This window comes from Sparus aurata, chromosome 11, assembly GCF_900880675.1.
Source record: "Sparus aurata chromosome 11, fSpaAur1.1, whole genome shotgun sequence".
Lineage (NCBI taxonomy): Eukaryota > Metazoa > Chordata > Actinopteri > Spariformes > Sparidae > Sparus > Sparus aurata.
This window is the reverse complement of record NC_044197.1, coordinates 9,805,202-9,830,213: the sequence shown is the minus strand read 5'-3', so window position 1 is coordinate 9,830,213 and position 25,012 is coordinate 9,805,202. Positions and strand designations below refer to the sequence as shown.

At 39.8% G+C, this 25,012-nt stretch overlaps 2 protein-coding genes across 4 annotated transcripts; both read right to left on the bottom strand.

Annotated features, from left to right (window-relative positions):
• Positions 1-226: 226 nt before the first annotated feature.
• On the bottom strand, positions 227-13,789 carry il23r (interleukin 23 receptor). The gene is made up of 18 exons (XM_030434440.1): positions 13,260-13,789; positions 12,896-13,028; positions 12,670-12,772; positions 12,131-12,269; positions 11,856-12,031; positions 10,447-10,570; positions 10,189-10,355; positions 9,768-9,904; positions 8,975-9,182; positions 8,781-8,863; positions 7,775-7,976; positions 7,485-7,688; positions 7,149-7,247; positions 6,849-7,004; positions 3,651-3,791; positions 3,435-3,522; positions 2,936-3,026; positions 227-2,144 (listed from the first exon to the last, which is right to left on the bottom strand). The coding sequence occupies exons 3-18, from the start codon at positions 12,728-12,730 to the stop codon at positions 1,515-1,517; spliced, it is 2,706 nt and encodes a 901-aa protein (XP_030290300.1). The 5' UTR covers positions 12,731-12,772; positions 12,896-13,028; positions 13,260-13,789; the 3' UTR covers positions 227-1,514.
• Positions 13,790-14,482: 693 nt separating this feature from the next.
• On the bottom strand, positions 14,483-21,973 carry LOC115591995 (cytochrome P450 2J2-like). Of its 3 annotated transcripts, none has more exons than XM_030434450.1 (10): positions 21,958-21,973; positions 19,691-19,787; positions 18,336-18,498; positions 17,397-17,546; positions 16,922-17,082; positions 16,344-16,520; positions 16,125-16,263; positions 15,816-16,003; positions 15,370-15,511; positions 14,483-14,797 (listed from the first exon to the last, which is right to left on the bottom strand). In XM_030434450.1, exons 3-10 carry the CDS (start codon positions 18,361-18,363, stop codon positions 14,622-14,624), a joined length of 1,161 nt encoding a protein of 386 aa, XP_030290310.1. In that variant the 5' UTR covers positions 18,364-18,498; positions 19,691-19,787; positions 21,958-21,973; the 3' UTR covers positions 14,483-14,621. The 3 variants fall into 3 exon arrangements, with proteins under 3 accessions (XP_030290310.1, XP_030290309.1, XP_030290308.1); XM_030434449.1 differs by lacking the exon at positions 21,958-21,973 and adding an exon at positions 21,346-21,390; XM_030434448.1 differs by lacking the exon at positions 21,958-21,973 and having other exon boundaries at positions 19,691-19,961.
• Between the last annotated feature and the right edge of the window lie 3,039 nt (positions 21,974-25,012).

Here is a 25,012-nt window from a genome sequence, read left to right as displayed (position 1 = left end):
ACAAGTTGTAAATATGGTGTTATTAATGGCAGAAAAATCAGCTCATTATTTATAAATCAGATATGAAAACATCCTGGTTGCCAGGTTGTGAAAAGATACTAACTTTGCCAGGATAACAAAACTAACTCATAGGCTCTGACTGCAGAGCAACCAGAGAACTACTCATTCATTAACATCCTGAATCAGCATTAATGATGCGGACTTGAATTGATAACAGCACACTTGGTCACAATGTATAAAACACACAGTGCTTTATTAATGATGTAGACAACTCATGTTCAAGTAAATCAAACAATCCTCGGTTAACATTCTGTTCAGATGCTCTTCAACTTTTGTTAATTGTATAAAAGTATTAAAGGTACAATATGTAGGCTAAGAAATTGCCAGCATTTCCACAGTGTAACCTCTAACTGCTGTTAGCGTTAGCTTCTGTTAGCTGCCCAGACTGGGAACTCGTATCGGGGAAGTGTTGGTATTTCTTACTACAGGGGCTAGCTGGTTAGCATGCTAACTCAAATAGCTGTCTCTGCAACACAAAACATAGATGTCCTTGATTTAAAAAACTGTTGTTTCTTCACATTCTTTTGATAATCTTAGTTTTTTTTTCATGTTTTACTTGAAAATCTTACACATTACACTTTAAAAGAGCTCAATAATAGGACTGTCTACAGTCATGTAAGCATTCAGCAGTTAGACATAAACTAAATGCTAACCCCAGTATCCTCACAATGACACTGCTAAGATGTTGATCATTTGCGGGTAGAGGCCAGAGTAAATGTCAATATTTTGCAGGCATCTGGTCAAAGTATTGGAAAAAACTGAAACTCTTAACATGATAATGGCTGCAGAGGAAATGTTAAGTCGTCAATAAAGCAATATTATGAAACTTTTTTTTTTTTTTAAAGAGCTTCAAAATCTTGGTGATGGCACAGCGTCTTGTAACAGGGTGAATGGTGTCTCCGTCTCAGCTAAGCCGTCCCACAATCACTCATTTCCTCACTATGCAACTTCAGTGAGAGAGTAGGATCATGGCGCAACACATTTTGACGTATTGAGGGTTGTTTGTAGTCAGCACCTACATTATGACATACATTAAAACTCTGACCTGCTGGTGGTGCTAAATGGAAATATCGGGTGTCTCTTATGTAAGTAAGATTCATCCTCTGGGGAAAATGAATGTGACCCCTTGACAAAGTGCTGCAGTCAAGGATCTGACACTGTCTGTATGATGGCCTCTTTCTGATCTTTGAAGTATTAACAAAAGTTTCTTAATTAAGTATGTCTATATTAAAAGTAGTGCCAACAAAACATCTTTAGAGTTGCATTCAATCAAACTCAGTATAAGCATTTCTTATTCATCATATTGGGTTTTAACAGAACGGATTACAGTTACAGATCATCTGAAGCAAGGTTTTCTTTGATTACACAATGTCACTGAGGTCAGAAGGTGCTTGAATAATGCTTTCTTGATAGTCAGTTTGGTAGTGCAGGTTGTGTCATTGCCATCATCCCTGTTATCTTTGTGTGTCACAGATGGGAGCGCTGCTGACGGCAGCTGCCTGAGGGAAATAACCACCATTCAGTGAGGTCTCAACTGTATACTGAGATAAACACCTGTCTGCGGTGTCGCACGTCTTTATTTCATCCTGTTGTAAATCCAGACTGGGAGAATCTGCTCCCACATTGTTCTCAGTCCTCCCCAGTGAGACACCTCCATTCAAGACACTTGGTGTTTCCAGAGTTTTAGGCCACAAAAGACCGCCAACAGATTCGAGAGTCAGCCTAAGAGGTAAATCAGAGAAATCCACCTCCACACTGGACAGGAAGCCTCCAAATCCATATATGCTTGAACACCCGTCTTCCTCCCCGGTTGTTGCTACATCCATGTGCTCCTCATCCGTCTCCGTCCCCTCTTCTTCCTGCATAGCGATCTGGGGTTTGTAGCTAACATCTTCCAGCTGGTTGACAGCAAGCATCGTGCCGGAATTCGACATGAGCAAAGACGTCTCCGTTGTGGGTTGTCCCGATATTTCGACGTGGATGTTGGGGTACACGTCATCTCTCTCCTCCTGGGAGATCAAACTGATGGGGGACAGTGGAGGGTCACTGTAGGTGGACGAGAAGTTTGGTTCACTTCCGTCCTGCTGGAGATCGAACAAAACAAACAAAAGGAAAACCATAGTTATGTTTGAAGCGATGTATCAAGCAAAATGCTTGTCATCAAATGTAGTGTGTTCACTTGCAGCAGCTCACACACAAGTAGAAGCAGGAAGTAACAACTGGCATCACTTCCTACTATAGTACAAACATTAAAAAACGACATGGTTTTTAGCATATTTCAAAATTGCGTAATTTTAGTTAACCTATTTCTCACTTTTAAAGGAGACATATGCTAATTTTCAAGTTAATAATTTTTTCAAGTTCTGCTCAAAAGACACTAGTTTTCCTATTAAGTTAACGCTCTGTTTTAGCTCCTGTCTCGTTATGGGCCCCTCCTCCTGAGTCTGCTCTGATTGGTCAGCTCACACACGCCTGAGCCAGCACTGCTAATGACAACACATAACGAATAAATAACAACAGAGCAGACATGCTAGATTGGTTATTACGTGCCAAACTAGCTTCGAGTCATAAATTACGCAAATGTGTGACATGGCGACTTGGTATGATGTCACAAAGTCACAGACTTGAAGACAGGACTACGGATGCGGTGTTTCAGGACCAGTGTCTTCTGTGGGAGAGAGGAGCTTCTTGGTGATGACTTCGACCTTTTTAACTTTCAAGATCTTTTACATGCACAACAACATGTATAAAATAATAAAGGGAACGAAAATAATAGGTTTCCTTTAATCCTCGATAGCACATAATTACACTTGTATCATTGATGTTGCTGTTGCCCACATTATGCTGACATTCATTAGCTATTTACTCTGATTACCTCCAGCAGTCTGATGGCAAAACTGTTTCCTGGTTTTGGTAAGTTTCTGCCAAACCAGGCAGGTCCCCAGGATACGCATCTCTCTTTGATCCTGAGATAGAAAAAGACATTTAAATTGGGTTTTTAGGCAGTGTAGTTTTTCCAGCATTGTTCTCCATTGCTCTGGTGCATGAAGCACACCATCAACATCTGTACAGCTACAACCCACTATGAGACTAGGCTGCTTTGACCACATGTGGTATGATTTTTTTTGCTGTAGGCTTTAGGTTTCTGTTCATATCAGTCCTGTGGCTCATGTTGTGGTGTGGCATTTGATTAAATCAGCCACGGCGGCATCCGTCCTGGTTACTAGTAAAACAAAACTCATGTTCATTCAAAGTCAGTTGAAGCAATTCGTGGAAAATAAGTAATCCTTTAGCTAGGCATCTGGTGTCTGTTATGGTGACTGTTATTTTCCATAAAACAAAGATATATAAGCACAATTGATGGTTAATGATACCTTGCCCTCACGCAGCTCCAGCACATCAGGTTGGCTATGAGTGCAATGAAAAATGTGATGATGAAAACAATCAAAACCACCAGGCCAACTACAAGAGACAAGGACAGGGAAACAACAGTTTGGTAGAGTAGCCGTCAGAGAACATAGAACAGGCTTATTTGACAGGTTGATGTTAGTGTTAATTGTGGGGGCATGGGACGGCAGCAGCGGACTGACCTCCAGCGGTCGCAGGCTGAGAGGGGATCCGGCTCCCCCGCGGCCCCTCTCCTGCCGAGGTGGATGCGGTCAGCTGCAGAACGAGAGCTCCCTCAGGACAGTCCAGCCACTTCTGTCTGGGGTCGGAGCCAGGCACTGTCTCTGGAGAGAAACAGTCATGGTTTTTTTCAGTCAGGTGGCACAAATAATTATTTTGGTTATTTAAGCTTTAAAATGTGCAGTTGACCAACATAAACTGCCTTAGTTCAAGTTCCACAATCAGATGAAATTCAGTAATGTAGAACTTTCGCCCTATAAATAAGAATTAGTGTTGAGGTCAGAATATACTTGACAACCTTGACACCTCAAAAATACACTGCATCAGCATGTTTATGTTATATACTTCAAATATTACTGTTAAATCTTAAGAGAATGCAGAACAATCTGCCACTCTGTCATGAACTTGCTTGAATCCTTGGCATCAACTAATATTCATTGTTTTTCATTAATTCTAATTTAGACAGTCTTTGCACCCCACTGCCATATGTTTGTCAGCGTTTAGATGGTGACTTGCGTCGGCATGTCCCCCGTGATCAACAGAAAAATAGATAGCAGATTTCTTGAAATGCATGCCTCCTTTAAAAAATTCCCTAAAAACTCACTCACTGAGGAGGATGGGGGTGCAACTGAACAGCAGACTAAACACAACCTAAATTGAGGAGAATTGTGATAGCAGAAAGAAAAACCTGAAGGGGAAAAGAAAAATCTCTGTGTATGGATCAGAGGTAAATTCTTGACCTTGGAAACAACGCGAACAATCTCAGTCTCAGAACTGACCGCGGGGTGAGATTTATTTGTAAATTGCTTTTTCCAGGGTCAAGAAAGAACTTTCCGTTGTGAATGAAAAACAATTATACACACATTTTTTAGACATTTCAATGCAGAAATGTTACACATTACGTCATTAAAGTTCTCAGAAAACCATGTTCGTGTCAACGTGGCTCTCTCACATTGTTCTGAGCAGACTGTGTGATTTTATCTAAAGCTACAGAACGGCTTCTTAATGTGGTGAGATTGATCTGTCAAATGTGAATACTGAAAAATTCCATTTCACTTCTGTGTGTTAAGAGCTCAGTCTTGACCAGAGTTTAGCTTTTCTGCTGCTACTATCCGCAGGACGGCCGTAAAGTATGTAGTAAAGGTTAATGTGTGTGAATCTGTCGACGAGGTTCAGACTATCACTCAATTCTGACAGTCAGTTTATGTCTGAGGATATAAGCAGCTGCAAAAGAATTAAGACATATTCAAGTCTTCTCAAGCGAAACTTCAGAGTCAGATAAAACATCAAGTGCACACACAACATGTTACATGAGGGTGAAAAAGTAAGCAGAAATAGTGTTTAAAGCAGGCTGGTTGGTAACAGCCTTATGTTTGCATACGTGCATGTGGCCACATGACTTCCTGTTCGTGGTAAAAAGCCAGTTCTAGAAAACTCTATGATTCACTGAAAACAAACTGATGACAACTAGTGTTTAGAAATGTGCTCACTAGTGAACATCCCCTCAGTTATACAGCAAGAACTTTGTCAAAGAGGCTTCATATATATATACATATATATATATATATATATATGTATATATATATATATATATATATACATATATATATATATATATATATATATATATATATATATATATATATATATATATACATATATATATATATATATATATATATATATATATATATAAAGGTTTGGAACAACATGAAGTTGGTACAATGAAACAGCTCCTGCTCGGTATTTCTGAGACAAAACTTGCAAACATAAACGTGTGGTGATGAACTTTCCCAATCAGCGTTTCAACGTATTGTTAATCTCTAGTGGCTCCACTGTCATTGTTAAGTTTTTGGGCTGTTTAGAAGTAACCCTGAGTTTAACGTTCGAGTCTCGCCACATTACTGGAAGTGAGTGTGAAAAACCCTGCTGATGCACTGGAGGTTTGTGGGAGGGGAGACTCACTGGGATGGTGGTTGCACACTTTCCATTAAGTAACAGCGGCATGTGCTGAAACACAAAATATGCATACTTCTGCATATATGATTTACCACACATACACATATGTATGCATATAGCCTGACCGAGGTAAAGTACACACCTACACACACAACATACAGCTATAAGAGCACCATAAACAGAAGTTGTCTTGACGTACGAGAACAGGAAACGACTCACACCAGAGTTGTGTTTCCTCCACACCTTCACATCAAAACCAAAGTGTACTTCTATTTTGACGAGGCAGTAACATTCTTTCTCACCCTACCCCTAGTGGTCTCCAGCCAAGCGAATAGTAAGAATGAATCAGGTTTTAAGGGTTTTATTCATATACGAATATGCAATAATACGGGTTAGTTTCAAATGTGTAACACATACAGTATTATACACTTTATTTTTAACACTGTCCAACTCCTGTTTGTATCCTGTGCAATCCAGTTTCTCTGTAAAATTATATTTATATTTTTATTTTTTTTTATATATATATAGATATATATTTAATAATATATTACTACACACCATATGTGTATTACTGTGGGTGCAAAAACATGCGCAGTTGTCCTTGTTTGTCATATATCTGTATGTGAGGGGAAAACAGAGAGTGTATAAAGTCTGTGTTATTATAATATTTGTATTCATATTTAATATTTCTATGATTTTATTTTGTCTTGTTTTTTGTTTAACCTTGTTTTCATTTTTTTTTTTTGCAGTTTTTTTTTTTTTTCAAGTGAATTCCGCTGCTGAGGGATCAATAAAGTCTCGTCTTATGTTATCTTGAATATCCGTTCCTCAATGAAGAGGATTTTGTCTGTGGTGCACACAAAATTTCAAACCTTTAGAAAATACAGATAATGTTAAAAAAACCTGTCCATGTTTAGAGGAAGGGCTGCAACTCTCATCATTTTCTTAACGAATTCATCTCGGTGAATTGTTTAAAATGTCTTTCAAAGCACACAGTGGAGTCCTGAGATTTCTCAGTTTGTTAAAAACGCCACAATATTCAGTTTTCTCTCATGTGAAGCAAAGAATAATTGTTGCAATGTTAAACCTTGAAGAAGTAAATGTTTGCTGGAAAAATAATCGATTTTCTATCAGTGGAGTAATCAACACTTTCCAATTGCCTTCACATATATAAGACAAAATGACACAGTGCAGCTGCTCACCGCTGATTTCAGTGTTCCTGGAGTCCAGCGTCGCGAGGTAGATGGTGTAGTTTGTGATGAAGCCTCTCTGCTGGTCTACAGGCAGCCTGTCCCACTGGATCCAGATCCGTCCGGCCTCGTGGGCCAGTACCCGCACTTTGGGACCAGACACTGGCTCTGAAACACATACAGTGAGACAGAGAGACACGTATGATGTCCATTGACTGTATTCAAATTTGATTAATCTATAATAATAAAAAATATCATCATTAAAATTAAAATAGTTGTAATAAACTCCTTTTTTGAACATGTGAATCTCACCCTTTTCTTTGGAGTAGACCAGACTAGATGATGGCGCACTAACACCTCGAGTGGTCACAGCATACACAGAGATATTGTACCTCACACCTTCAGTCAGACCTGAAACCATACAGACAAATTGAACACTGTCACGATGAACTCTGTGCTTCAGCTCTATTAAAAGGTTATGTTTAAGTTGTTCAAATTGTAAAATCACACACTGGTGTAATTCACCAAATGCCCACAAGAGTTCGCTGCTTCCTTCACAGTTGAAACCATGTGCTGATGCCTAAATGTTTTGTGCCACATTATGGTTGAACAACAAACATCTGTGCCTCAGTACAAAGTGCTCTGTACCTGTGACGGATGTGCTGTTTTGATCTGTAGTCACTTGTTGCCACTGCAGCTCCCCCGCTGGAACGCTTCTACATTCTAACACGTAGTGCAGCACTTCTCCTCCGGGTGATGACCAGGGTTTGTTTCCCGGCCAAGACCAGGAGACCAGCACAGCACTGCCATCGGGCGAGGGGGCCAACACTCTCAGAAGAGGTCCACAATCATCTAAAGAGAAAGACACCAAGAAATGATTGAACATTAACATGTTTATCTACTCTATGTTCTGCCTTTGGTGTGTAGTATCTGTGTACCTGAGTGTCTGAGGGGCACATCGGCTCGTGGAGTTGACCCATACAAGGTGACAGCGCTGACACTTAATGTCTGGACATCGGCTGGTACCTGAACCGAACACTGGCTCGAAGCGGCGGGATAAATCTCTCTCGGGTTCTGGTCGCTACCGATAAAGATCTTGTACTGTTGCACCTCACCACTGTAATCTTCTGGAGGTGGAGGCTAAGGGAAGAAGTCCAGAAATCACTTCAGGTTGAACTTTTAAATATCATCCGTTCATCATCCATTCCGTAGGTTTTATTGTTTATACAATACATAATATAAAATTGTAATGAAGAATGGGATTGTCACAGCTGAAGGGATTATTTATTTATTTTCATACTTTCTTTTGTGTCTCAGTGTCTTTTTTGTGAACAGTATACTGTATGTTATCATATTGTCAGGTGTTAGTTTGTACTCCCCTGTATCAAATTAAATGAATAATAAACTAACAAACATGAAAAAAACAGCACAGAAGTTCTACAGAGCCCCTTTAAAGGCATATTTTCATTTGGCAATGAGCATATATGTCAGAAAGAAAGGAAAGAAAAACAAAAAAAAACTTTACATTTTTACAGGCTAGAACCAGGAAATGTTTGACATTACAATCGGCTAACCGATGTATCGACTAGCTGTTGCAGCTCTAATAGACAGTTTTTCAACTACTGTTATTCGCTCTCTTGCCAGCAGTTAGATGGAAAGGTCGATACCACCGTCACATCTGTCAAATAAATATGAACCCACGGTCAGACAGTTAGCTTAGCTTAGCATAAAGACGAAAGACGGGCTTCCTGGTTCTGGTTCTTTTCCAGGTTCTAGTTTCATAAGGGGAAGTTATATTATTTTTTATCTAAAGCTAGAAAACAAATAAGAATACTCCCCAAACTAGTGCAGGCTTTCTCTATGAATGTGTCAGAATAAATAGTTTCTAATATACGCTGTATCAAATGTAAAAGTCGGAGCAAACGAAGAGCTTTGAAACATTACCTTCCACAAAACTGTCACCATTCGCGACCCATTTGTCTTCTGACTACCTAATACCCTCCACACATGCAGCTGCTGCGATGGACCTGAAGATAAGACCAACCACAAGTTGTGCGTCGTGTAAGAATGACAGCAAACTTTGACATCATCACCAGGCAGGCTTCTTGTGTCATGTTTAGTATGAATTGCAAGCTCGCCTTTTCCAGGACTTCTTCCCCGAGAAGACGGGCTCCACTTGCTGCAGATCAACCTTTCGCTGGCCGCTGACCGGACCGTGGAGCCGGCTGTGTTGTTACGGGTCAGTCCTGAGTAACATGTTCTCATCTGGAACTCATATTCAGTCAGAGGCCTCAGGTCGTCCACTTGTATCAGGCCCTCACTGACATCTGTTCTCTCTACAGCTTCCTGAAAAAAAACATCAAGAGATCTGGTCACGTACACTCTGCGGGACTGAAGGAACAGTCCACCCAGTGATTAACATTCACTCATCATCTACTCACCCGCGTGACGATGGAAAGTCCGGTGAAGTTTTTGTAGTCCACAAAACAATTTCTGTAGCTTCACAGCTAAAGGCGTTGCTTCGTTCTCCTAAGCAGCTGAAGTAGATCGAGACTTGTTTTAAAACGTGAAAAAAACATTGTCCGTACAGCCCTCGTTCAGCGTGATCCAACTCTGTAAAGATCTCAAGATCCTGTCTGTAGAGGGTACACAGACTTCTGGAAACATGCGTTCTGTGGCTCGAGCCTTCTGGAGCCGTTTCATATATATATTTTTTTTTTCAGGAGTTTTAAAAAATGTTTTAAAACAAGTCTCCATCTACTTCAGTTGTTTAGGAGAATGCTGCAAAGTTTTTGTGGACAACCGGACTTTCCATCGGCATGATGGTGGGTATAAAATGACTGAATTTCAAATGAATGAGCAAGATGTGCCTTAAAGACAGATGCCACAAATACCCACAAAGCTACAAAAGGCATCGCAACATCACTTTACCCAGGAGCTGTTATCTGTGCTGAGCCTGACGTAGGTTCTGAGATGCTGCGAGGACTCAGCAGTTTTCCATTGCAACAGGGCCGTTCTGGAGTTGTTCACAAACTCTATCTCGATAATATAAGGCGTCTCTGGTATCACTGCAAATGCCAAAGCACATTACACAGGTTACAGCAGGTTTGCAGGAGAACTGCAAAACAAACATCAAAGTTGAACCTGATAACGTTCACATGAGTAGTTTTCTGTTTAGAAAAAAACAGAGATGTTTGCTGATTGGTTTGCTGATACTAGTCACAGTGTGATGATAGAACACTGACAGTTCATGCGATGACTAATTTCTTCAAATGAAAAAAGAAAATGTTCTCCAAAAGCTGTTTACGTAGATGCGCACTCATCTATAAAGATAAAAGAGGTGTGATCTTACCCATGTCCTCTACACACAGGGTGACTGGATCAGACTGTGAGGCTCCGAAGTGGTTGTAAGCAATGATAATCAGCTGGTGTTTAGTGTTTTCATCTATCATTGCTCGTGGTATGGTGATTTCTCCAGCATCCTGGATCTGATCTAGCAGTACCTGCGTCCCATTTTCCCTGGTAATACAACGCGTTACAAGTGAGGTTTTCTGTCAACCATCCGGCGAAGAAACAAGGCAGCTGACTTGATCTATGAGTGACAGCCTACCTCTTGATTGATATGTTGTAGGTGGTATTGAGGTGCGTTTCCTGTCCTCTCTCCCACAAGCAGTCGATAAAATCTGAGCTTCGCGTCGTTTCACAGAAAACGTTTGCAGGTTTATCTGGAGGGACTTTAAACGAGATAGATAGAGCAATTAAAAGAAAACCACCGTCATGTTTTTGTAGGCCTGATAATACACAAATTGCTGTAGCTGTGTGGGTTTATGTCATATTGTAGCAACAGCACAACCTGATTTTTGGCACATTAATTGGCCAAAATTGTGCTATAATGGGTAAGTTCAAACCGAATCCTTTCAAAATTGTTCAGCTTCTTCAAAATGTAAGACCAAAGCATCATTCAGACTTTAAATAGGTGCGCCCACTTGGACCTCTTATTTATGATTCATGTTTTATGCCTTTTCTGTCTTTTTTGTACTTTATTTTTTGGAAGATAAATCTATACTGTTATGTCGACACTTTCCAAATCAATTTAGCTAGTGAACAAGGTAACAATGTAACTACAAGCAGAACTCATAATGTCATAACGATGTCATGTGTTGGAAACTTAGTATCCTAGGAGTTCATGAAACAGTGACAGAATATAGTCTGTAGTATTTTATTAAGTTTCTTTGTTGTCACTACTGGATAGAGTTAAAAAAGGGAAAATCATACGTACGCAAATCATTAAGATTTAATTTTGTCAGCATTTCACAAACTTTTCTTTAGGACTTTGTTCCCTCAACATCTGCATTCCTACACACAAGCACAGCTCACTGAATTATGCGGCTGTGTGCACCAAAAATGTTTTTTGTCTTGAACAGATATATAGTGTTAGGTGAATCAAGGTGATGTATCGTAGGCAACTAGACTTGTTTCACTTTTAAACTCTGTGTGGGAGTTCCAGATTATCTCCATGTGGGGGAACACCATTTAAGAAGGGGGGACACCCACAATTCACAATGAAAGTGAATGAATAATAAAAAGTTACACGGTTCATTTATGTCTTCATTCTGGTATTTCCTCACATCGTGAGAAAGCATATGACCTCTTCATTTTGCACTGTGACTTTCAACATTAAAATTCTGCTCAACGTGTCACTGAAGTCCTTCTGTTGCCCGAACAAAAGCACAGACTGGATGCAAGCCCTGTATTCTGTTGTGACAGTCCTGAATTTTGATTCCAGTTAAGTTCATAACTATAAAGTTACATTTAGACAAAAAAAAAAAGTCCTGGTTTGCAAGAATAGTGGTGCTGAGAGTCACAAAATCAATTTCAAACCTGCGTCCTTTTACACAAATCTACCACATTTTGAAATTTTGTATTTGCACATAAATACTCTCTAGAACGTGTTGCCTTCTTCTTTTGAATTAAATTAAATGTTACATGACTGAAGTGATCAGAGTGAACTGTACATACGACCACCACGAAGGTCCAGTCCACCGACAATCTCAGACCGCTGAGCATAATGTCGCCTGCAGCGCACGAAAGACAGCGGCCTCCTGACGTTGATCAAAGTGAAAATCATCGTGGTGCAGTTGACTTTCTCCCAAGTGTCCACAGTCTCATAGTTCAGCTCCAGGGATATTTTGGAGCTGAAAGACAGTAACATAACTGCATCTAAGTACAACAGAGCAACACTTTTGACTTCTCTTAATGAACTTAATGTCATTTTATGTTGCATTATTATCTACCATTCCCTCCTCCGCAGACATTTTGTGGTGTGGCAGTACACTGTCAGGTTTGAGCCCAAGAGAAAGGGTGGAGCTGGTTCTGCTGTCAGGGAGCCACAGCCCTCGAAGCGAAGGCAGTCAGCAGGGAGCAGAGGGCCGCCTGTCCAGAGAGGACACACACACACACACACACACACACACAGGTTTTTCTAGAAGTCCTGGCTGAGCAATTTTGTTTGGTTAACGCTGTCAGAGAAGTGATTCTGTGACACAAAACACCCCGTCTCTTCAATTTTTTAAATAACTGTCATCCAACATTGCTAGCCTTGCAATAACACGTGCCAGGAATGGTTTGAGACTAAAATGTGTGACTTTCTATTAATATTTGAATTGTTGAAGAAAAATTTACATTTTTCACACTTCAAGTTTCACCTCACCGCTGTGGACAGAGCTGCAAAAAAAAAGGGTTTCAAGCGCGAAACCACAGAATTAACCAAACTGTGATCCACTTCTGCCACTACTGTATGTGTAGATGGATGGATGGATGATGTGATACTCACACTTAATGGAAAAACTGAGAAGTACAATCAAGAATCTCCAAACGGTTGACTGGAGATTCATCTCAGCTTAATCTTTAAGAACCAACCCAACATGACTCAGCAGCTGTAAACATAAAGTTACTCTCATTATAAATCAGCAATTATTTATCTGTCTATCTATCGATCTGTCAATCTAAATAATCACTTTATGGGAAATTCCAAATACAAAGTCATCTTCAACATTTACCTCAGCCATTAATCTGTGTGCTGGAGAAGGCGCTCAGGCTCAAGACGAGACGCTGTGGTTCTTGGAACTGCTCGTCTCTTCACGTGGAAGTCTGAGCCCGATAACATTTACAGAAGTACAGGTCATAGTAGCTCTGTGACACATGCACCGTGGCAGATAAGAGAGAAAAGACACTTCTGTTATTGTGTTATCTATATAGGCCAATAAGCATTGCGTCAAATCTGAGCTTTTTTTAATCTTACAAGACATCTTAACGGAACAATTTCAGCCCAGCAGTCCTTTAATTTCTTTTATATTTTCTTCTCTATCAAAGATCAAACAAACCACCAGATTATGTTAGTAGATTAGATCAGATAAAACTCACCTGGGTTGTAATGCAGCCTTTGTAATGCCTTTATGCTTTTCTCGTTAAGATACAATTAAACAAGCCTTAGACAACCTCCTCAGATGACTTGCTTTGACTGAAATGATCTCTGGTGTGCAAATGAAACAACTTAAAGGGGCCACTGACCTAGTTTAGTGGTATTCTGGCAAACGCAGAAACTTTGAACATTGGCTTCAGTGCTTTTGTGCCCTACTTAAGTTTTCTGTTTTTCATCACCACAAAGGTTCGGTTGACTTTAAATGTCGGTACGCTGAGCACCTGCTCTCATTAAACGTGCTGCTGTTAGCAGATAGTCAAGTGTTCACACTGTCTGACATCAGTTTTTACAACCTCATTATTTCCATTAGTTAGACACTTCTGAGAAAAACCTAAGTATAAACTCTTAATGTGCTGATGCAGAGAGAAAAAAACACACAGCTCATTCATATCACATCAAAAACATCAGTAATAAAAGAATAATTCATTCTCATCTCTGAACTGGTAGTAACTGTTCTAAGTAGTCAGGCTGGAAAAGCAAACTTACACATTTAGTCTGAAAGTGGTCAAGAAGGTTGCTTGTTGTTTATAGTCCTTTAAAGTTCTAGCGTGTCGACTGTGTTTGAGGAAATAAGCTCTGAGACGCAGACTTTGTCAAGATACCCCAGTTTTTTGTGATGATCGTTTTCCATTTCTAACATCAAAAGCTTTGCAGGGAAAACCCAGAAGTTAGAGTGGGTGTATGTGCACATCAAGATTAAAAGAGACCTCAAGCTTGAGGTTTTTACTCGTCTTCAAAATTGAGATGTTTTCAGAAAAAAAAATTTAGAGAGTTTAGTTCAAATAGCTTCAAGTGTTGCTTTGTAAATGTGATGTGACGGAAAAAAAGTAATTGATTGTTAAAGATAAGGAACGAACCTTGTTTCGAAACCGTTTTTTTATTTTTAACTACAACATTTGTACTTATTAACATATACACACACACATACAGCTGCTGACAGACTACTTTAGACTTTGTGTAAATGATGGATCGAAGAATGGATGGTGAGTGACTATTAAATCTTTTTAAAATCCATCTTTCTGAGTTGTTAAAGCGTAAACTAAATACATGTCTATAAAAATGCGATATACTACATATTTTATTGTGTATTTGTTGTCAGTGGATAAAATTAGTATTATTTAAAAAGGTTCATTCAAAGGCTAAGTGATTGAAAAGAAGAAACATATTGCAAAAAGATGTTTTACACACACTATGGGAAAAGAATAATACAGCAGATTTTGATATATCATATTATAAATGTAGTGGTTCAGAGTGATACACTGCATTGTGAAACAGATGTGGTTCAGTTTGGTTCAGTCGGTGGTTTATCGTGGTACGGCACAGAGGCGGTAAGGTTGTGGAGAGCGAATGAATCCTAACTGAAAGTCCAGACTGGGCTTCTCTCCAGGGGGTGCAGAGAAAGAAAACCTCTGAAGGAGGGAAGTAAAGAAGAGGAATAACTCCATCCTGGCCAGCTGCTCCCCAAGACACACACGCTTTCCTGAGGATACACAACGCAACAGATGAGATGTAGTTGCACATTTTTAGGAGATTCTGACCTCTACATGGTTTTTCTTGAAAACTCCACCATGAATACCATTTTGCACCAGCTGCTTTCATATAGTGGACTGTAAAATAATAAGGACGGAGCTCCCTGGTCTTAAAATGCAGCAAGTGCAAAAGTGCCTTAAACCTGCATTCTTTCTTATGTGACTCCACTGGTTTCAAAAGGGGTCAGACTTTATTGTAAGCCTATGAGAAAATGGCCTTAATTCCCACTTGAGATGTTACCTCTGTAAACAGTTTCCTAATTTTATAAGCTTATGGTTTTATCTGTGTTCTTTATTACAGCATGATCCTCATTTTGTAAGTTATGGTCCCATTCAAAGTAAAATAGACAATAAAGCAGGGTAGGTTCAGATCCAATCAGCACAGAGGTGTAGCAACCTGCAAGCTCTGGCAAATGGCAGTAGCCATAATGCAAACATAAATAGAAGAAATCAGGAAGAGGTCAAATACTTTTTTCACTGAATTGTATAACTGGGCTTTAGAGGGCTATAACTACTGACTTACCTGTTGAAAAGGGTAAGAATGCCTCTCTCTTTCTAAACTTGCCATCCTGGTCCAGAAAATGTTGAGGGTTGAAGGTGTGTGGAGTTTCCCACATCGACTCATCATTTAGAACAGAGTTTAGTGTGGCCAGGATCATGTTGCCCTGCGGAAAGCCGAAAAGTAAACAATGACCTTTTTTTTTGTACGATAATATGTGTTGGTTTTTTCTACATTACTTTGAGTAGCGTTGTTTTAATAAAGAAAAATAAAACTGTGTAAAGCAAAAATTACACGGTTTAACTTCAAGGTGTCCAACCATGGAAACAAGAGATGATACATAATTTGAAAAAGTCAAGAAAATTATAGTTAGAAAATACCCGCATTCAAAAGATGTTACCAGAAAATCCAGGCAAACAATAAGCAAAATTCTCACGTTTGCAATTCTTTCTCACATGTGCATCATCTACCTTTGGGATCGTGTACTTGTCGAGCGTGATGTCCTTGCCTGCCATGCGGGCCACATTGAGGGGAACGATGTTGCCCACTCTCTGGATTTCATGGATGACTGCATTAGTGTAGGGCATGTCATCTCTGTCAGTCATAGAAGGTTGTCTGGATGAACCAATGACAGTGTCGATCTCTGCCTGGACTCTCTCTGCACACAGTGACAACAGGAAGCAGTGTCAGTCTGTGTAGACAACTGAGAGGAAAGTGACGTGCAACATGCTCACTCTCCAAATAAAGGACAATAGCTATTACCCCTCACACATACACACCTTGTATGTGAGGATAGTGGATCATGTATAACAGTCCCCAGTGTAAAGTAGTGGTGGTCGTTTCAGTTCCAGCACCAAACAGGTCCAGAGTACAAACACTCAAATTCTTCAAATCAAAACCAGAATCTTTGTCCTCCTTCTATCAATAACACAAGAGACAAATTTCATTAAACAATAAAAAAGAGAACAAACACCTGACAAACAAATAAAAACACTCACCTCTCCCATCTCTGTGAGGAAGCAGTCGATGTAGTCTCTTGGTGAAGAGGGGTCGAGACTTTCTTTGTGTTCTTTGATCTTGATTTCTACGAAGTCATATACCTTTTGTATCAGAGTGAATACCATCTGGTGAGGTCCAGGCAGCCACTTCATCAACCAAGGCAACACGTTATAAGCCTACAGAGAATTAAGACAGGTACCAGATCATCTGAGAATCAGGGAACAGTTCACAACTTGATCACAGACAAACAGGAGGAGGCCATGGCAAATCTGTTTGTTTGACTGGACTTGGAGACACTCCACATCCATTAAATCATCTCTAATTGGACTTTCTATATAAAGACATTTTTCTTAAGTCACACTCAATTCATATCATTCCAAAATACTTGGCCCCATGTGCTGCCACCTTGATGGTGGTGGGCTTGTTTACCTAAAGGACCTTGTGAGCTACACTGGTTGGGTCTTATAGCCCCTGCCAGTTTAAACCAAGCCAGACAGGTAACATGAGAGAGGTCAGACAACAAGTCACACCTGGTCCTCCAGGTTGAGGGTTGGACGTGTTCAGAAAGTCGGCTCACCTGTGCCCACAGACTTCCCTGTAAGCGGGTTGCTTCATTGATGTTCCGAAGAAGAGCCTGGTGCTCCTTGTCTGTGTACTCAAAGCGTTCCCCAAACACCAGGCAGCAGATGATGTTGGACACAGCGTTGTTTATCAATGAATGAGCACTGAAAGGTTTGCCTATGGAATAAAGAGAAAATGTAGAATATCACACAAAGAAACTTGAAAAAATGAAACAAATGAAGATCTCAGAGCTGTTGTCTCTCCTATTCTGCTCTATGCTGGACTGTGGCAGCCTGTCTATAAAATCTGATCTGGAGTTACAGTACGTATCTAACATTCAGGCCTACTAATGTTGAAAGATAAGAGACTGAGTAACTTCCATCACTCGGTCAATCAGGGACAGACTTTCACGTTTATTAGGCTGGCATTAAAGAAGCATTAGCTGTTACTTGTGTACTTGTTGCAGAAAGAAAATATGTTTTTTTTAGTACCTTGATGAAGGGCAAAAGCCTCAGTGAGATAATGGGACTCCTGCTGGATGGACGGCTCCAGGGTCTTCTTGCCAATCCCAAAGTTTCTGAGAGTATGAAGAGCAAATCTCCTCTGCAGCTTCCATGGATTGCCATTCGACAACACCAGACCTTTTGGAAACACAAAACAAACATTAGTCGGCCTGTACACACCTAAACAACACTCTAAATGCAAATATGACTAATAGGATGTCAGTCTGATGTTACTATCCTGACTGAAAACTCAGCAACTTTTGAAACAAAATGCAACACACTCTACTAGGCCTGCACAATATGAGGAAAATCTGCGATGTGCAATAACACTGTTCAATATTGCGATGACGATGTAACTTGCGATAAATAAATAAATATTGAAGTTTGCATATTATTAACTATACAGTTAATGATGGCTGACATTAGTTTTGAATTGTTCATGTAGGTCTTTATGGTTGTATTGCAGGTGGTGATGGAGGTTGGTTGTGTTTCCTCTAGAAGCTGCAACAACTGCCCGGCATGTTTTACACAGTACCTGTGTTTGTAACACGTCGTCTCTCCTGAATCCAAAATAAGTCCATGTAGCAGAAGTGCTGTTTCATTTCACCACAAGGTATTGTCGACCACACTTTCATCGCTTTTCTCTCCTCCCTCAGCCATCATAACCTGGCAATCACCACCAAACTGATGCTGATTAACTTTGTCAGGGTAGCTAACGGCTAGCTGGGGCTTCATCCGATTGGCCCTTGTATCCAGGGCTCTGTCTGATGTTGGCATGCTCAAGGTGCGTGCATGCATGGCACATGTAAACAAAATGATTTTTCGTATTCATCGCGTGTCCGGCAGTCTTTTGCGATGTGTTTACCGCACATGTTCATATCGCGATGACGATTGAAATTTGATTTATCGGGCATCCCTATACTCTACCTTGATTCCCAAATGTGTCCTCAAACATTGGTATGCTGGGGCGATCTACGAAGTCCTCTCCTTTCTGGACCAGGGCCTCTCTCACAAGCTTGTAGCCATTAATGACCACGACCCTTCCACCAAAGAGTCGGAGGCTGAAAATGTTCCCATATTTCTCTGCAAACTGAACACGAAGAGCAGACTGGTGTTTATGTTCAACACTGAGTTGACTTCTACTGTCTGAGGATGAAAAACAGCAGAAATAGTCCCTGTCTGGTTGCTCAACCTTCTAGTGGGCTTGGACTGTCTACATTATAATCATTATTCATTATTATCACCATCAATTAGTCAGCAGTGTGTGATTCTCAACTGATCATCAATTGTTTAACCTATGAAATGTGATAAAATAGATGAAAATTAGAATGATTATGAATGTCCTACTTCGGGTTCTGGACTGCTTGTTAGTGTTTCGGGCTGAAGCTTTAATATAAAGAAAGTCAAATGTCAGAGGTTAAAAATCAGCTGTGGCTTATCTAACTGATAGTACTGATTAGTAGGAGGGTGTGATTTGTTGCACTATACACTACTAAAGTGTATCATACATATCACTTGATGCAATGACTTGACATTGTAGTGTTACATAACCTCTTTGGATTAAGTAATGGGATGTTTGATCCTGTGTGAAGTTCAAACACTGTGGTTGAATTTGCTTTCTGCCAAAGTCCATTACAGCTGCTGCTTTCAAATTGTGTTACTGATTCACAACATTTCTCAAGAGTTACACGCCTGAAAGTGCTGAACAGCATGTGTTTTTCTCTCTGGGTCATTCATCTAAGCAGATTCATGTATCCTTCTCAAAGTGCATAAACTATGTTTATGTCAACTTCCGTTAGAGAAAAGTAACTACTTTTTGGGAAAATTGTATAAAAATAAATAAATAAAATAACATAAATAACTACAGAGGTAATCCTGGGGGTGTTATAGAATAGTTAATGGCCATTTAATTCACTCAAAGCTGTATAAGTCTGTTGTGTGACCTTGACCAATAGTGAAGCTGACTTAAATAAAAGTACTAATACCTCTCAAAAAAATACTCTATTACAAGTGAAAGTCCTGCATACAGCTGCATACTTCAGTTTAGGGCTGCACAACAAATTAAAATATTATCAAAATTGCAATATTAAATAATAACATTTTTCCATAAAAGGTCAAATGTGTCAGAACAGCATTATATAAGATGGCTTACAAATCTTTTTCTCCAGATGTAAGAAAACATGTTTGTTTGACTCCAACAAATGTCACATATCTCAAATTTGTAATCAAGTAGTCTGTGGGCCTACTTGAGTAAATGTACTTAATTACAGGTGTCGACATACCTCTGTGAACTGCAGGTGGATTCTCTTGGCGTCGATGCGATGAAGATCACCAATAAAAGGAAGAGACCAGGGTCCAGGAGGAAAGTTTGCTGGTACTCTGTTCTTCCAAACATCAGCCAGCAACAGAAAAACACACAGAAATACCAAAATACTGCTGAAGTCCATCCACTCAAAGCCCAGGACACTGGAGACTGTCTCCATTTGTTGGCTTTTTTAATGCTCTCTCTATTCTACAGTGGTGGCTCCGCTGTGACTACAGAACAGTGTCAGGTAAGGTAAGGAAACATAGGCTTTTATGACCTGTCCAGGTGGACATGTCCGCCTGCGTGATCTTCAAAATAAAGTGCAAAGAAATGTATATAAACAAAAAATTGTGTTTTGTGTGTGTGTTTGTGTTAGGGGATCTCAGATCAAGCGAACAACACCACAGTGTAGAAATACTCTGATTCAAGTCAACTTACTACGGAGCCCCAGACATGACATGGTAAAAAAAAAATTTAATTGTGGCCACAATATAGCTATAGCGTGCGCACGAAATACTACTTCGTGGCCACAAAATACTAAATTGTGGGTACAATTGTGGGTACAATTTAGTATCTCGTGGCCACGAAATAAGGATAACGTGCGCACGAAATACTAATTCGTGGCCACGAAGTAGGTATAATGTGCGCACGAAATACTAATTAATGATATCAACATAATTGCTGGACAACTGGGTAAACAAATCGAGCGCACCTTCTCTAGAAACCGTAGCCTACGTAATAGATAAAAGACTAATAAAAGATATATATACATGTGTGTATATATATATAATATAACATAATATAATATAATATATAATAATACTATAATATATGTTGTTTGTATATCTGGAGTGTGTAAAAAAAATAATTTCCCCCTGGGATTATTAAAGTTTTTCTGATTCTGATATATATATATATATATATATATATATATATATATATGTGTGTGTGTGTGTGTGTGTGTGTGTGTGTATAAAAAATGAACAGTAGCTGCAGTATACAGTGCAAAATGGTTGACAGTACATGAAAGTGAAACAGTGCAAATGGATGTACAAATATAGGTAGAAATTGTCCATTGTCTATTATCTATTGTCCTTCCTGCCTTTACGGAGAGCTGTTAAACAGTCTGATGGCGAGGGGACGAAATAGTTTTTGAGTCAGTCCAGCTCCACCAACAGAAAAGGCACTTAAGGTGAATGTCTTTTCTTATTCTGTTCTAGTCAATGTCTTTTTATCCCGCAATTTAGACAGAGCCTTAAGTAGGCCTATAATATAGTGAACTTTTAATATATCTTTTTTTTATTGAAGGACAAATGTCCAGAGATCACTACAGACACCTTCAGTAGTTCAGTCAGAGCAACAACAATCTGCAAATCAATACAAACTAGATTCTGATCACTGATAGGCTATAGGTTCCCTTGGCAACGCGATACATACAGTGAGTGCTACTGTAACTGCACGGCTGCGTTCGGTGGCATCATTAAACGCTGCGGCTCATATAGCCTATGTACTCCCTCAGCTGAGAGTCTGACACACATGATGCTACTTTCAGGGGAGATGATCAGTGAAAGGCACTGCCTAAATGCAGGATAACAAGATATTGATGAGAACAGAATAAGATAAGACACTCACCTTAAGGACATCACGTAGGCTATTGCAGTTTGTAGAGAAGGTGCACTCGATTTGTTTACCCAGCTGTCCAGGAATTATATTAGTATCATTAATTAGTATTTCGTGCGCACATTATACCTACTTCGTTGCCACGAATTAGTATTTCATGGCAACGAATTAGTATTTCGTGCGCACGTTATACTTATTTCGTGGCCACAAATTAGTATTTTGTGGCCACAATTTAGTATTGTGTGGCCACGAATTAGTAGTTCGTGCGCACGTTATAGCTATATTGAGGCCACAATTTACATTTTTTTTTTGACCATGTCATGTCTGGGGCTCTGCATTCAAAAGTACATACGACGTTTGGTACAAGTATAAAACCGCGGACCACGTCACTGTATGAACCCAAAACGAAGACATTTCTCTGTGATCTGGCTGTAATAAAAGGATCAGAAGGACGCCGAAATAACGACATCATAATGCCGTCTTGTAAAAAGGCTGAATTCGTGCTTTGTCAGGTCTGTCGGCCATCAGACAAGCGAACAAGTTTTAAAATGCTTGTTCCCTGAATGGAGTTCGGCTCGTCAAGAGCTTTGCTGTGCAGTGCGGAGACGTATTTCCAAAACTTACCATGTAGCCTCACTTTCTTACTCACTTCCCTCCATGGCAGCTCCTTATTCATCCTGTCTTGGAATGAGAAAATGTGTTATATACAGCTCTGGGTTCATGAATGTCCAGACGCCAGCAACCTCAACGCCATGACAACAGTGTGAACACAGCCTCAGTGAAAATTTCACTTGAGTAATATTTTCATCTCGTGCACATGTTAGCTTGCCGCATTTTTTTGCCCCAAAACACAACATATGCTGGTCTATGCTGGATTTTCCAGCAGGGTGGCCCAGTCAGAATCATACATGTTAAATCATTTGCTTATAACTATAGATGCATTAATGTGTAATCATGTTGCAACAAATCATGATGCCACACTGCCTATGTCTTTTGTGAAGTACAGTCACAAGGTGAAGGTGACAAGTGATTCATGTTCAAACGGTTAGGTGGACCTCCTTTTGTGCAGAACATGCAGTGCATGAGCAGTCAGTAAACCACCAGCTTGAGGAGTTCAAGCCCCAACTTGTTTTCACTTCAGAGGTTTAGTTTAGTTTTAGTTTAGGTAGTTTATTTCGAATATGTAAAAAACAAAATTATCATACACTAATGGACAGTCATAGAGAAAAAAAACAAAGAAAAGAAGAGAAAGGTCCAGTGAGGCCACCAGTGTTACGTAACATTTCTTTGTCTGGCTCTCCTTCACTCCTCACCCAGATCATGTGAGAGGCAGCATCATCCTGTCTGCAGGTGCACACTATACTTTTATAGAAGGCTTTTTAAAAATGTCTTCATCGTAATTTTTGAAGCATTTTATTTCTGACTGAAACCACAGTGTGAACATGTAGAAACACAAACTGAACCTCAGTATCATTTAAACAAACACATCAAGTTTCAGCAAATCTGACAAATCCAATGTGCAGTGAAAAGTCTGACCTGGAATGTTTTAAGGATTTTATTGCATATTGGAATTCAGTAATTACATTGATGATCTAAAAAGTACTTTTGATGGAGAAGGAGAAAACATCCAAATGATGTTTTACTCACTATAATGGATAAAAACAATATAGCAGATCTTCAAACTAAAATTAATATATGACAAAAACTGAGAAAACACAAAGCACACACATTAGGTTTCAGCAAATCTGACAAATCCAATGTGCAGTGGAAAGTTTGAACTGGAATCCTTTAAAGGATTTAAATTCAGTAGATTACAGTCATTATATAAAAAGTAATTTTGACTGTGAAGATAACAACATCCAAATATATTTTACTCACACTTTAGGTAAAAAACAACAACAATGAAGTAGATATTACTTAACCTTGCACGGCAGCTGGATTTGTGAGATAACATGCTGTGATCTTGCAAATTTGTGTAATAAATCATCTTGTGCGTCAGGTTACATATTAGCATTTCATAAGATAAATGTAGTGTTGTCGATTCTAGTTTTAAGTCTGCTGTGGTTAAGCCTCTACTTAAGAAACCACACCTTGACCCAGGACCACTAAATAATTCTTGAACAGTATCCAACCTTCCCTTCCTCTCTAAAGACAGAGTTGTGTTCCAACAACTTTCAGGCTACTTACTTAATAATAATCTCCTGGAACCTTTTCAGTCAGCTTTCAGATCCTGTCACTCCACCGAAACCGCCCTTACTTAAGTGGTAAATGACATTTTACTTACTTTAGACTAACTCTACCTCAGTGCTTCTGTTATTGGATCTCAGCGCTGCATTTGATACTACGGATGATGGCATATTTTCAGACCGACCCGAAAGTCAATTTGGCATCTCTGGCCTGGCTCTAGTCTGGCTAAAATCATACCTGTCTGAAAGAACACAATATGTTTTTTGCAATAGTACTTCATTAATTTTTAAAGTAAGAAAGTATGGAGTTCCCCAGGGCTCTGTCCTGGGCCCTTTGCTCTTCTCTTTATATATTTCACCTCTGCCAAATTATTCGGAGTTATGGAATACATTTCTACTGCTATGCAGACGACACTCAGCTGTATGTGCCCATAAAAGCTGATGATAAATCTCAAATCACGAAATTAGAGACCTGCTTATACGCAGAGAAGAAATGGATGTCAGAAAACTTCCTGCTCCTAAATTCAGATAAAACTAAGATGCTGGTCAAAACGCCTGCTAAACAGAGACACCATGCTGATCAAGTGACCGTAACTCTTGACAACTGTTTTATTTCTCAAAATTCAACCGATCATGTTAAACCAATCCTAGCGTCTCTGCACTGGCTCCGAGTACATATAAGATCAGTCTATAAAGTGCTGCTGATGACATACAAAACTGTACACGGCCTTGCCCCGTCGTACATGTCAGATCTCATTACACCATATATTCCAACTCGGGCATTATGCTCTCAAAATTCAGGGCTCCTGATGGTTCCCAGGATCAGGAAGAAGTCAGCAGGCTGCAGGGCTTTTTCCTATCGGGCTCCTTTCCTCTGGAATAACCTCCCAGCTGACATCAGACAATCTGGCTCTGTTGACGCATTTAAATCTAAACTCAAAACTCACTTCTTCGATTTAGCCTTTAATTGGCCCTTGATATCAATTGCAAGCTTCTTCAGTGGGTAGGTGTCAGTCTCAATGAGATAGATTTTTCATTGTGCTGCCGACGAGAAACAATCTGTTTATTCTGATCAATATTTTCGCATTTCTCTAACCTTTGTTTTTGTTTTCTGTTCCCACAAGCTGTAAGCTGTATCACTCTCTACACTCTCCATAGCTTCCTCCTCCTCCCCCTCCTCCCCTCCTCCTCCTTGTTCTCCTTCTCCTCTCTTTCATTCAGGCTCCCTTCTGATGGACCACGGGCCCCTGGGACCATCTAGATCGTCACACCCTGGGCTCCGCTGGATCATTGTTCTCCTCTGCTTCACTATCTCCTCATATCTATATTTCTGTTAATCTTGATACCTCTCTCTGTCTATTACTGATTATCTTGTGTGGCCTGCCCTCTTCCAGGTCACCATGGTGGACAGGAGGTAGTGTGGCTCGGGCACCACTTGGTGATGCCTCGTCCTGCGCAGTCGTCTCCTGGAGCCAATCACTTTACATATAATT